Source organism: Piliocolobus tephrosceles, chromosome 2 (genome assembly GCF_002776525.5).
Source record: "Piliocolobus tephrosceles isolate RC106 chromosome 2, ASM277652v3, whole genome shotgun sequence".
NCBI lineage: Eukaryota > Metazoa > Chordata > Mammalia > Primates > Cercopithecidae > Piliocolobus > Piliocolobus tephrosceles.
In genome coordinates, this window is record NC_045435.1 from 113,358,065 (window position 1) to 113,373,131 (window position 15,067).

At 32.9% G+C, this 15,067-nt stretch overlaps 1 protein-coding gene across 2 annotated transcripts in view; it reads right to left on the reverse strand.

Moving 5' to 3' along the window:
• The window catches only part of NLGN1 (neuroligin 1), a 900,839-nt gene that overhangs the window by 479,476 nt on the left and 406,296 nt on the right, over positions 1-15,067 (reverse strand). Inside the window, exons 4-5 of one of the 2 annotated variants that reach the window (XM_023213517.1) lie at positions 11,806-11,865; positions 3,927-4,079 (exon numbers count right to left, since the gene is read on the reverse strand). In XM_023213517.1, the coding sequence (XP_023069285.1) occupies positions 3,927-4,079; positions 11,806-11,865 (213 nt within the window). The remainder of the gene's footprint in view (positions 1-3,926; positions 4,080-11,805; positions 11,866-15,067) is intronic. The other variant, XM_023213518.3, reaches the window with a different exon arrangement.

Below are 15,067 nucleotides of genomic sequence, written 5' to 3' on the forward strand. Positions count from 1 at the left end.
TTTCTTTCTTTCTTTCTTTCTTTCTTTCTTTCTTTCTTTCTTTCTTTCTTTCTTTCTTTCTTTCTTTCTTTCTTTCTTTCTTCCTTCCTTCCTTCCTTCCTTTCTTTTTCTTTCTTTCTTTCTCTCTTTCCCTCCCTCCCCTCCTTCCTCCCTTCCTCCCTTCCTTCCTTCCTCTCTTCCTCTCTCTCTCTTTCTTTCTTTGACCAAGTTCCGCTCTTCTCACCCAGGCTGGAGTGTAACGGCGCATTCTCAGCTCACAGCAACCTCCACCTCCCAGGTTCAAGTGATGCTTCTCCTGCCTCAGGCTCCTGAGTAGCTGTGATTAAAGGCACCCACCACTGTGCCAAGCTAATTTTTGCATTTTTGCTAGAGACGAGGTTTCACCATGTTGGCCAGGCTGGTCTCGAGCTCCTGGCCTCAGGTCATCCACCCACCTTGGCCTCCCAAAGTGCTGGGATTACAGGTGTGAGCCACTGCACCTGGCCATTTCTCCCTACATTTCTAAGATGATTATAAATCATATACTAGAATGTTAAAAAAATACTCTGCTAATAATAATTTTAAACATATTTAAGGACTATGTAACAATGTATCAAATAAAAGATGCTGAAGAAAGCAAATATGGAAAGTTTATGTCAAAACTGACTAAGTATAGCCAAAAGTGGAAGAAAAGTTAAATATTCAGTGTATAAGAAGTATGAGGCTAAATAGTAGGAGGTCGCCGGGGGCTCTAACATGAAACTGGGAAATGAGGTTAGCAGGCAAAGTTCTGCATTCTCTTCCCTCTTTGTCAATCTTATTGGCAGTTTTTTCTATCATTTTGAATAGCATTTCCAGGGTGGGTGAAAATCATATACAACACAGTAAGAGTGATATTCTGTGTTACCACTCCAAAGGAAACCACTAAAGGGTGTTGGTAGAAGAACTAATTCTGACCTGTTACTAGCTTCTTCTGAGGAACAGTGGAGGTGTTTTTTTTCTTCTATTCTATTTCTACTTTGTAATAAACAATTTTTTAACATGAAATCTTTAAACTGAAAAATTGGCAGCTAGATAGCTGTATGAATTTTCTAACTGAAACATTAGGACAGCTCTACTCATCACTAAAAACAAAGCGAAAAACAAAATTTGTAAGATTCCCCAACACCTCCAAAAGGTAAGTTCAAATCGACACAAATTGCACTACCAGTTGCAGACATCCTGATTGTTCCAGCCAGTCACCTCGAATCAATGATCTTATAATTACCCATTTTGTCCATTGGACCCCCAAATCTATTTCTTTCACACCAAAATACCCCAGTGAAAACACAGCTCAGGATTTCCTCAGATGTGAGATCATATCTTATTTCCTACTTAATCACTCCAGCACAAATTAGACAGCCATAGTCTTGGATCCCACATCCAAGAAACCTTAGCTTACCTTTTTACTGTTAGACAAATTATTCACAATACCAATCTCAAAAGTCTACAGTCTTTATTGTTGCAGTTCTGTCAGATGAGCTGTTGATCTTGCTGTGGTGCAGCACTCATGCAAAATATGCTGAAACACATGTTCTGATAATTTCTCTTTTATGAATTAATTTATTTAAATACATGTTCACAATACCCAACACATATTTTTGGAAAAAAGTGACCAGAATACATCTGTTCGAGAGCTAATGTCTTAAAGTCTACCTAAACAATGTTTCACAGAGTTTATGCTTTGTCACATTGAGAGGAGGTCTATCAAGGACAGCCTTCGGCTTATTATCAGTGTATAATGTGTTTAAGAGAAATAAAGGAGAAGAGACAACTAAATGTTACATTCTAGGGTACAGTAGAGCCAGAACAAATATTTAACACTGGGAAATCATACTTTAATAACATCAACACTATCTGCTGTCTGCTACTATCTAAACCAAGTGATTGAGTTCTTTATATTTTGGCGAGTTAATCCATTTCCTTGCAATCTAATCCTCACAATGTGGTATTTAAAATGGGGTATGGGCATGAATATAGGATTAAAATCAGGTCACAGTCAAGTCCTCATCAGTTCTGAATACATAAAAAGAAAAAGAATGGGTAAAGTTTATATCAACATAATAACAAAGTTTATTTTATGAAATCTTGCTTTATATAATCAAAACCAGTAACAGAAAGAGGCAAAAAAAAAAAGTTGTGACCAAAGCGTTTCTTAAATAAAATAAATATATATGACTAAATGGATGTTCAAGTCCTTAAAAACACTGCTACCATAATTTAGCATTTCAGTTTAAAGTTTCATCCGGTAAACTGGTCACTGCTCAGGATTTTTCACTTGAAAAATTAGAAAAATAGAAGAATGATAATCAACAAAAACAACTGAGCTCTCCACAATACTACAATTAAAATTCAATGCATTAAAATATTAAAAACCCTCCTTCCGATTAAAATGTTCCATAGGAAACAAATGACAACATTAAGATTTAAGAATTCAAGATTTAACATTCAAGAATTATTATGAGCAATTATTTGTATGTCTTCTAATACACAGAATTTTCATTGGTGGAAAGACACTCATCCCAGCCCACAGAAATCGTGTGAATGTTTGATGCAATGGATGATTAGACACTATGGAGGAACTCATGTGTATTTGATCAATGCTACAGAAATATTTTATACCTATACTGATGCAGCACATCCATGGTAATTCACTACACTCCAAATTTCAGAAAAGCAAACTAGAAAATGATCGAGACTTAACCTTCACATTGGTAAAATGTGTCCTTCCCCCAGACTATAAACTTGATTCACAAAAATTATTCTACCTTTTAAAACTATTCTACCTTTGTGGTAAGCTTAAACACAGAATTATGACTGCATAGGAGTTAGGATAACACTGAAGAGGAGAAAATTCTGATTCTCAACATGGATAAAGATATGATTCTACCAATTATTATAAAAAGGAATATAATTCAAATTCCTTTTTCAGAATATTTTAGATAATAAAATGAAAGAGTGAGGTGCTTCTTTGTGTATAAACAAAATTATAATTTATACTTCTTCAAGTGTATAGTATGGGATAAGACTTGGAGAATAATCAAGAATAAAAATTTAAATATTTTGTGTATGCATTATGCTCTTTTAGCAAATTCTGTTAATTAAGTACATCACAGATAAAGATGTTTTAATAAATCACACAGTAATTTTACTCCTCAAATTGTGGCAACATTATAACAAACATATACTAGAATAGCAAGTTTATCTTTTAAAAACTGGTTATTGCATAAGATAACATGCCTATCTCAGAGTACCTAAGTTATTTTATAAAATTTCTCTCATCACAGCTAAAAATCTCCACTTTGTGTTTATTTTATCATTCTTTTGGCAAGAGTATACATCATTGAACTGAATTCTTTGTTACTTTATAAAATCCATGTATGCTTTTTTCAAATTAAATAATTCAATCAGAATACATTCAGAAAAATATTACTAATTATTATGGAACCAAAATAACAACAACAAACCAAAGAAACCTCCATCACAATGGCAAACAATCATTCCCAAAAGCGAGTCCATATGCATACTCCAGAAGAGAATGTAAACTTACATCTTATCACACCAAACCTCAGGCAATCTTATAGTATTGTAAACAGAAAAGCAGAAGAAGGAAATATTGTTCAAAGATGAACTCTTCTTCAATAAGGCCCTACCATTTTGCCTTTCAGAGTTTTATAAACCAGGAAGTACATTCCATGACAACATGAATAATTTCATCACCTTTTAGTTTCACATCATAAAGCCAACCTATAGAGTTCATTGAAACTATAAAAAAAATTTGGGTTCAAGAACATCAACAAGCATAAAAACATGGGTGAAACAAAGCAAAGCAGAACAAAACAAGTCAAAACAAAACCATCATATACTTCATGGATTCGTCGTGAAAACGATAAAGAGATTCTTCTTACCAAGTACCCCAAGTCGATAGTTGACTGTGATGACGATCACATTGCCATAACTTGCCAAGACACTTCCATCATATAAATTTCCAGTACCTTCCATATATGAGCCACCATGGATATACACCATCACTGGTTTGGGACCCCCACTGTCCCGAATATCTGGAAAACAAATGGTTGACAATCGTTCTTATCCTCAAAAATAACACACAGTGAAGCAGAGAATACATTTTCCATCTTAGAGAAAAGAGGGTATAATTTCAATATAGTTCTTAAACTGCTGTTTTTATTAAAGTGTTTCTTAAGCAACTCAGATAAATAGCTATTGTGGAAATAGCAAGAGGCATCGATTGTTTTCTATCAAAATTTTGTGTACAAGTTGCAAACTGAGTTATAAAACTTAGACAAATTAAAATTAGATATGAATTTTAGTGCATTTTGATTAATTCCTCAAGTGACAGTAAAAGCAAAAGAAATAGAATGGCAATGATTCTTAGGACTACTTTTTAAAACTATTATAGACTTCACATGACATTTATGAGCCATAAACTAAAGACAATGGTATTATTGCTATTGTGAATAAAATAATCTGTTTATCCTTTCTTATGTACTGTAAAGCTTTGTGTCAAATGCAACATGATTACATCAACTCATTTATGCTCCAATGTGTGAACATAATTACAGTATTGTGTTATGCAAGATGTTTCAGTTTACTACCTAAGGAATTTCAGATGAATGTTTAGGCAGTAAAGTCACGTACATCTGTGCTCCTCTTATTGCATTTAAGGGAATGTCATTAGAATGACATTTTTTGGGAAATTCAGGACATCCACTATATCCAGCTCCCCTTACCCTTTGGAAGAAGAGAACATACAAATATTTTTTTACTTTCTTTGTGTAGCTAATATACTCTTCTTCACACTTTGGCTGTATGTTTTATCCTGTAGACATGGGATGGGATAGAGCTAAGTTCAAGTGTAAAGTGTAAAAATTTAGGATTAAAGTGATTTCTACAGCTCTGAATTTTATTAAATATATTTGCTTTTTTCATACTTTTCCTCAATTATGTAATTTTCAATACGGATCTAGAAATAATATATAAATAAAGCAAGATAATTTTAATCAGTATGAAAAATGCACTGATTTCTGTAGATAAGTCTAACTGTATATCAGCAAATATAGTTTTATCTATGAATTATATAGATTGAAATATTATATGTATGTATATATATGGCTCCGAATATATATAAATAAAACATTACTATTATATAATAGCCCATGATCGCTTATACCCACAATTGAAACAAAATTACATCAAATGTATTATCTTTTTTATGCCAATATTAAAAAGTATAATTTAATAGTATGTTTTTGTTCCTTTGTTTTTGAAATTTTTTATCAAATTTAACTCTCCAACATCCTTATAATCAAGGTGCCAACTTTCAGAATGGACTAATAGAATACAAATTTATTGAAAGAACTAGTGATTACTTAGAGATTGCTTTGCATTTTTTGTAAAAAATAGATTGTGTAATGTAAACGCCTTGATTTCTCTATTGTAATAATAAAGTGATTTCTTTAAATAAAGAATCATTTTAGGCTCAAGAATTGCAGCTCAGCTTGGTTAACCAGATTTTCGAGTTGGGGAAATGGCTAATTGCAGAACTTACAACCTTTTTTAAAAGACTATTTAAATTTGACTTAATACCAGTGTATAAAGTTACTCATACCCCTCTAATACCCCAAAGGTATATTTGAGAAGAATGTCTTGTTTTAAGTAGTGAGGGAAGGATACTTTGACATAGGAACCATTCACTAAACACAGACACATTTAAGAGGAAAATCTAAATTTATTTTCTCCTTGAAACCTTGGGAGAAAAAAATAGTACTCATTCATTTATAAGGACTTGGGGCTTGTGGAGATGTTAGACTGACTTACACAGAGAAAGTAATCCTTTTGAGATTGTTAAACCATGCACCTTAAATGCCTGTTTGCTACATACAGTTTCAGTTTCTTATTTTTCTAGTGTGGCTGGCACTGAAGAAGCAATAATAAATTATTAAACTGAAATCATTAACTGACTGTTCACAGCAGACACTGTACTCTGCTAATTGTATGCTTGGAGGTAGCACAGAGGGAGGCTGTTTCAGAATTCTTCTTTAATTAAAATTACACAGAATTACAAAGCACCAACTGTGAACAGTAATGAAATCTTGGTAGAACCATTCTGTTCACCTGGAAAACAATACAGGCACACATTGAGAAGAACTGCCACGTTTTATATTTAATAACAGAATTAAGTGGACATGGTCAGAAAACACTGAAAATATGACAGTAGATTCTAGGAACTATTTTGAGTGGTATCTTTTTATTTTTCTTTGAAAATTTGACTTGAAAGAATTACTGATAGTTTGGGTTAATCTTAATTTTAATTTGCCTTTTCAAACTTTTCAAATTTCAGCCTTGCCTAATAACTTAAGATATTGAGCAGTTCTTTTAAATACAGTTCTCTGGGATTCTTATGCTGTGTTCCAAAACATATTTTTCATTTGAAGTAACCCTGAAATTTATGTTATAAAAAGTATTATTAGGTTGGTGCAAAAGTAATTGTAGTAAATAAGTAAACTTACTAAAATAAGTAAAATTCTTAGACATAACAAACCTTAATATTGCTAACAAAGTTTGAGAAACCATAGAAACTTTGGACATTTTCTGTTACAGGAAAAATTGTGGTCCATCTTAGACTTTATTTTAATTTTGTTTTTATTTTCGAGATGGAGTTTCGCTCTTGCCACCCAAGCTGGAGTACAGTGGTATGACCTTAGCTCACTGCAACCTCCACCTCCAGTGTTTAAGCTATTCTCCTGTCTCATCCTCCTGAGTAGCTGGGATTACAGGTGCCCGCCAACACGCCAGGCTAATTTTGCATTTTTAATAGAGATGGGGTTTCACCATGTTGGCCAGGCTGGTTTTGAACTCCTGACCTCAGGTGATCTGCCCCCCAGGCCTCCCAAAGTATTGGGATTACAGGTGTGAGCCACCATGCCTGGCCAGGCTTTACTTTGTATAACGTTTTATTACAAATTTCTCTCTTAGGCTTAACTTTTATGATTAGTTTATAGGGGTTTTTTTTAATGTAAATAGCAAATATAAAGAGTTTCAATTATAATTATTTATTTGTTTTTAGAAAGAACCAGACTCTATAAATAAAACTAACATATCAGACAGACTAACAGACTACCATTGAATACCATTTTCTAATTCCATCATTTTAATAATAATGTTGAAGGAGGCATTTATCTTCTGTGCAAATATATCAAATGCAGGTTATTAATTTATAATTAATTTTTTAGAACCAAATTGTCTCTTTAAACCTTGTTACATATTTAACCACCTATAAATATGGTAGAATTTGTGAACTATGAATTTTCACTTAAGATTTTTTGCTTTGCTTAAACAGCATCTATTGACTTTACTAAAATTTCTAAGAACCATCTCAGAAATTTTAAAATACTAACTCAGTTCCAGTAAAAGTACAAATGTTTGCCAGGCATGTTTATAATTTCTGTTATTTGCAATGGTTTTAAGCCTTGCTAAACACGAACAGTTTAAAAAAAAAATTGGAGTCTGAGTAAACACCTTGATTTAAAATTTTAGTACCTATTTTGTCTTTCTTATAGACCCAAATTTTAAGCCAATGTAGCAAGTGTCAATAGATCTAGAGCAGTTAATGGGGATTTATTTGTGCCTGGCAACCAGGGTTTGAAATCACAATTTCCATTAATGATCCCAGTGTATAATTATTAGTGATATAATCATTAAATATGTTTACTGGGTTTTTTGTTTTCATCTTAAAGGACTTATGAAATACTTAATTGCCCATATTTTAGAGTTTTAGATTAACAGTTTTAAAATTGTGAAGTATTGCCTCAATTATATATTTCTCTATTATTAAAAAAAATTTCAAGGCAGACTTGTGTGCCTCCAGTCATTTTTATGAACCTCAGGTTACCACTCAGAACCACTGAATGAACATAGAAGCGTTGATTGAATTTCTCCTTGTTAAACCGGACATAACAGAATTAAACATATCTTTTTAGTTTAAAAAATTCAAAATCTACAAAAAATTGTCTCAAAAGGAACTATATAGGGTATAAAATTGCATTTATTTATTTATTTATTTATTTTGACAGACTCTCGCTCTATGGCCCAGGCTGGAGTGCAGTGGTGCAATTTGGGCTCATTGCAATATCCACCTCCCAGGTTCAAGTGATTCTCCTGCCTCAGCCTCCTGAGTAGCTGGGATTATAGGTGCTCACACCATGCTGGGCTAATTTTTTTATTTTTAATAGAGATGGGGTTTCACCATGTTGGACAGGCTTGTCTTGTACTCCTGACCTCAAGTGATCTGCCCACCTTGGCCTCCCAAAGTGCTAGCATTACAGGTGTGAGCCACCACACCCAGGCTAAATAATTAAATGTTAATATGAAGATATTATTAGCATCATTAATTTTTTTAAAAAAATTCTTGAATTTTTAAAATAAGTTGATAGAAATCTGGGATGTTACTTTGAAGCATTTTTGTCACTTCAGATTAGTCTTGTTTTTAACTATGGAATTGTCTTAAAGACACACAATTCTGGCCGGGTGCGGTGGCTCAAGCCTGTAATCCCAGCACTTTGGGAGGCCGAGACGGGTGGATCACGAGGTCAGGAGATCGAGACCATCCTAGCTAACCTGGTGAAACCCCCGTCTCTACTAAAAATACAAAAAACTAGCCGGGCGAGGTGGCGGGCGCCTGTAGTCCCAGCTGCTCGGGAGGCTGAGGCAGGAGAATGGCGTAAACCCGGCAGGCAGAGCTTGCAGTGAGCTGAGATCCGGCCACTGCACTCCAGCCTGGACGACAGAGGGAGACTCCGTCTCAAAAAAAAAAAAAAAAGATATACAATTCTGCCAGGCGTGGTGGCTCACACCTGTAATCCCGCACTTTGAGAGGCTGAGGTGGGTGGATCACCTGAAGTCAAGAGTTCGAGACCAGCCTGGCCAACATGATGAAACCACGTCTCTATTAAAAATATACAAATTAGCCAGGCATGGTGGCAGGCGCCTATAATCCCAGCTACGCAGGAGGCTGAGGCAGGAGAATTGCTTGAACCAGCGGGCGGTGGTTGCAGAGAGCCAAGGTCATGCAACTGCCCTCCAGTCTGGGTGACAGAAGGAAACTTCGTCAAGAAAACAAACCAACAAACAAAACAAAAAAAGATATACCATTCTTTTAGTTGTTGTAAAACTTAAATGAAAAATGATATAATTGTGTTTGACAAAATGTGGCAAAAGAGTGATAGCAGGGACACAAACAAGAATTAGAAGTAAAAAATAATGCTCCATAAAGAAGCCTTCCATCATGGTAAGTGAGTGAGCAGCAAGCCCCAGAAATATGCCTGGTGGCCTCACTATTCAGTGGCTGAGACTGGGACCTGAAATCAAGCATAGGTAGAGGGGAACTGGGAAGTAATGGGGAATTTCACGTAAGTCATCTGATGACTTGACTTTTGACTGATGTAAATGAAGTTACTTATCAAGTCTTTCATATTTGTTGCTTTATGTCCAGTGATGTCTAGTCAACATTTGGAACAAATTCAATGTAGATATTGAGCACAGTTTTTATTCACAGCCACATCTACAAAATAATAATAAAAAGAATTGAGTTAAAAATGCTCAGAAATTTCTATAAAAGGTTTCGTTTCCTCTGTAGGATATCTGAATTCATCTTTTTTGTTTCAAAACAATCATCCAAAACGAACTGGAATTGACTGCTTTGACATTCTATGCTTTTGATTACTTAAAAATATTTATTGATTCGATAACTCTTGTGACTGAATGGCTTAGTACTTAACCTGAATACTACCCGATATTTTAATAGGGTTTGAGAATATTTTAAATGGCTATTTAAAAATGTTAAATGTGCTTCAAAACGTATCTATAAAATAGGTTCAGGTTTACATGGCCTAGCTGTGATTGCTCAGACTTATCTACTCTAAATAGGTAAATTCCTCACTTGATGCCATTTTAAAAAAAGAAAAAATATATATTAAATAAGCAATCAAAATATTTTTAAAATAGGAAAATAATGTATTTTAACCCTTTGCCTAAATTGGGAAAATTTGGCCTTTACAAAGATACACATGAAGAAGTCCCGTATGCTTTCAGTATTATTTAGATAACAAATTCTAGGAGTTAAGGGTTTTTAAGGGGTTCAAAAAGTCCCAAAGCCTGAAAGTGGAAGTAGTCTTCTTATAGCTTTGGAGACAGTGACTAATGTTCTACAATGTCAAAAAAATCCTAAATATTTGAACGCATCAAATTTCAAATAGTGTTTAAAGAAACCAGAATTTGCATCTTCAGACTATAAGTTTATTTTTTGCTATTTAACATTCAGAATAATAACTCTTGGACAGCGATAATGATTTATTTCAAATATTAATGACTGCTTTGTGTTTAATCTTTAATCCACTGCTGGTGTGCGTGGTAAATAAATATTTAATCAAATGTCATACGTTTCATTTAATCAAAATAATTCTTACATATTTTAAAAATGTTAACACCAAATATAATTTTTAAGTTCTTAATACTCCACCTCTATAATTTAATTATCTGTTGTGAATGACTTTATTAAATGTATATATGTCAATGAAAACAATGCAAATATTTTAGTAAAAATTTATTTACCCATAGTTCCCTTGCAACTCATGAAACAAACACTTCTGCTGGCCTGGTTGTAGGTTATTTTATTTTGGAAAACTTTTCTTACCACATTATTATTTTCATTATGAGATTTAATTTCTAGATTTCTGGCAATTACTTTGAAACCTGGGATTACAAAACATAACCAAGTAAACAAACAAAAAACATAAGCTTTAACCCTGATTGGAACCAAAAAAGATGAGCTAATTTAATAACATGTAAAGGTACACTGAAATCAGAAATGTCAAGCCAATCTAGGCAGTGAATTCTTAGGTTTATAGAGTAAATCAGAATTGTATATCAAATGAAAGTTGTAAAGAGAAACAATTTTGATATTAATGAAGTAGAAAATATTGTATCGCTTATAGTTGCAGTGTTTGAAAATCAGAATATTTTATTTGACAATCTGGAAATTATGTCTCTTTGAAATTAGAGAATACTCATTGAATCTTATCTAAGAAAATAGCTACAAACTCTATCAAAAGTACTCTATGAGTCCAAAATATTTAAATGGCTGTACAATGTTTACTACAATTTTCTAAATAGTTGTAATGCCTGTTCTTATGCATACAATTTAATTGTATTTATGTGACATTTAAGCAAATCAACAGAAAACAGTATTTTTTCATCTAAAATTTATTGCTCAAGAAACACTTTATATTAGCTTTCAGCTTGTCCTTCAGTTTATTGGGTGTCTGTGTTTTTTTTAAAACAAATATCGAATGTAAAAATGAAACACATTTTAATATTCAGGAAAATATTTACATAGATTAGAAAACATGCAAAATGGGCACAGAGAGACTACAAGGGAGAGATTGTTAGTTCAAAGAAGGTGGACAAAATTCAGTCAAAATGTGGGATGAAACATATCAAAAGTCAGTTCAAGAAAACAAACAAAAAAAAATGCCCCTCTTTTTAAAACATTTTAATGGTTGGTATCAAAATGTAAAACTTAACATTCAGTTTTTTAAAAAAATTAATACTCTATATTTGTATGTAACAACAAGCAAGAAGACAAAACACATCAAAAACAGGAATTAAAAACAAGTCTTCAAAAAAAGACAAGAAGTAAAAAAATAGAAAGGGGTGGAAAAAGTGATTGAGGCCCTTGTCATGCAAATAGATTTGGTGAAAAAAAAATACCTTCATCTTCAGCACCGTCATTATCACCTAAATCATCTGTCTGTTTCTTTGTAAGGGGACCTAGGATTGAGAACGGAGAAATGGAGGGAAAAAAAAAGACAATTCAAGAATAAACAAGACTGAGGGGAAAAAATAAATATAAATACTAAAATTCTCAAGGATATTTCCAAAAAGAGTGGGGAAGTGGTCACATCATAATTGATTACCTATTTTCATTTATGAAAAAAAAAATCCCTTTCCCCAAAATATCTCATAGAAGATTTGGATTGTAAATATATCCAGTATAAAAAATACATTATGGCTTGAAACTCAAGTCATGAGCAAAGAAAATGTTTTTATTAAAAAAAAAAAAAATTGCCTACAAAAAAGTAAACAGTTTTATTAGCCGAAAGAACTTAATTTATTCAGTGTCTTTTCTAAATTAATTGGTGGCAACATTTAAAAAAAGTAGGTCAAATTCATTCTTAAATTTGAGACAATATAATAACCTTAGAGAAGACAGAGATATGAATATTTTAAGTTGTTCTTTTTCTATTTTCTTCTTCTTTTTAAGAATGTTAACATTTGGTTTTTACATATTTTTAACCCATAATTTTTCAAAACTGTGACTTTTTAAAATTACTTGTCATTACACAAATATTTCCCCATGCGTTTTCATTTAAATATTACTTGTGGATTTAAGACATTTGCAACCTGCACAAATGTATCACTAGATAGTTTCATCACTTGGCAGAGCAAAGGTTCAATCAGTAGAAGTCGGTGTTTAGCTATTAAGCTAGTTGCCGAGTCATGGCTTATATTTCATAATCAATTTAGTAATATAATGGAATTATGCCTTAGTGCAGTTTCATGCTCAGTATAGTTATTTATAATAGGATCATGTTTGAGGAGAATAATTGTATTAAAACACTGTGAATGTTTAATAAGTGTTTTATTATACTTAATGCTAATTTGCAAGAATAAAGGAGCACACCAAAGGGGACGTCGAAGGGCATATGAAAGTAATTTTAAGTGTCACATAATTGACATACTCAGCACACAAAAAAGCAAGTGAAGTCCCATGTTCTTTTTTTGGTTCCACAACCATTTAATTTGTATGACATTTAATAATCCTCATGCAAAAAGCAGTCACTACAAACACAGGACACTCAAGTTAAAAGACAGCCAATCACATAGCAGTAAGCAAGAGAATTTTGTCATGCATAAAATAACAGTCATAGAAAAAAGAGGGAAAAGGGGACTGAAAGTCATGTACTGATTTCAATAACATAAATAGCAAAGAAGCAGGCAGAAGCCTAAGCACACTTCATAGGGAAGGATTGTTAAACATTTTTACAAAAATTTCTAAGTCTTTTTCGAGATCATTATTCATTATATTTGTAATTCCAAAACTAAATTTACTATCATAACTCCCAAAGAATGAAAAACACAATCCCAGAAAACAGAAGGGAAAAAATAAGATATAATATAGTTATGTTTCATCAGCTCAGGGAGACAGCCTTGAAAAATAGTAATAACTGGTCAAAGATCAGAAGATTGGAAAGGCAGAAATGGATGAAGTAATTGAAGGGAAGTGGTCACATTGACTACTCTATGGAAAGGTCGTGGTTTCAAGGTCATTTCAAACACAGACAGGGAAACGGTAAACAATAAATTAAGTGATATACTTTTATAAACACACCTGCAAGCAATTATTCCATTAACAGAAAACCTAGATAAAGCAATAATTTACATTAATTGACACTCGGTTGCAAGTTCACAGAACTCTACATTTCTTTAACATGACCCTGTTTAAATGCAAAAGGTACTCTTAGGATTATTTGACATTCATGCAACAACATAGTTACATTTCTGAAAACTATATATTTTTTAATTTAAATTTTAAAGTTGCCAAATCAGAATATTATATTTAAAATATTTCCAATTTCAAAGCATCCCTCAAAATATTAGACTTAAAAAATTATATTTTCAAGCTTTTAGTTTTTCTGTAATTTCCTAAAGACTGCAAAAATATATATATTTTTCACACTTCTATTTTCTAGGCTGCTGTGTAGAAATTATGATTTTATTTACTGGTTAGCAACACAATTTAAATGCAATGGCATTTATTGCTGCCAAAACCACTATCTACTTTCCAATTTTAGTTAAATTACTTAATTTGCTTAATTTTGGGCTATATTAAGAAATCATTAATGTGAGCTCAAAATTTTTTTCCTGAATCATTAGTTTGCTAATATTTGGAGGCATGTGTAAAACCTATCACAATTAAATCACTGTCTTCATTTTGTTCGGGACTCTATAAGATCTCTCTTTTGAATACGTAAGGTGGAATTGTCTTTCTTTCCCCTCCTAGGGCACCCAAGTCAATTTACATGATTTCTATGGGGAATCATTCAGCTTATATAGCCATCGAGCCAGTGCTTTCCATATACTTTACATGCATTTAGAACTGGCTAGCTCTTGGGCCTACATGAGTTGCAACAGTAAGAGAATTGTTGTCAAAATATCATCTTCCACTTCTTTGCATGTGGGACAAGGTTCTTAGTTGCTATTTGAGGGCATATGTAGAGAAGTCATGGACAGTATATACAGAGAGAGTTTTTCCGTGGATGCATGGTTGATGGATGAGTTTTTTTGTTTGTTAGCTTCATTTTGTTTATTTGCTACATTAGTGATTTTTACCTTCCTTACTTAGGAAACTGTGTGTCTCTTACCTGAGGTGAGATAATAATTGCATGCATACTTTGTATAGGACATCTTTTATTGTAGTAAATCTGAAGAATTCGAAACAAATACAAATATTGCTTCAGCATCATGGGGATGTGATTATCCTGGAGGAGGATTAAGTCCAGTTCTCACAATACACTTCATTTATTGATACTAAATAAAATGTTATTATTAGATGATAGTAAGTTTTCCTATAGTACGAATTACAGCAGTATTTTAGTGATTTCAGTACATCTGGGTGTTCTTAACCTCAATAATTTTTTACATATCTTATTTCTGAAGGTGCCCTAGGAAGAAGAGGTTTGGTAACAGTTTTGGGCAAAACTGATTATAAGAAGAAAGAAAACAGATTTCCTTTATCTCTATTCCTAAAGGCACTGAGAATAAATATCTACAGAGTTCAAGGCTGCAAACGGAGAAACTCCACACTGGCTTCTCAAGCCTCAGTAGGGTAAACATATGCTTGTGGATTACCAACAGATCCCTACATGATCTCAAGATTCCCTCTTCCCGTGCTGGAAACAAAACACCACCT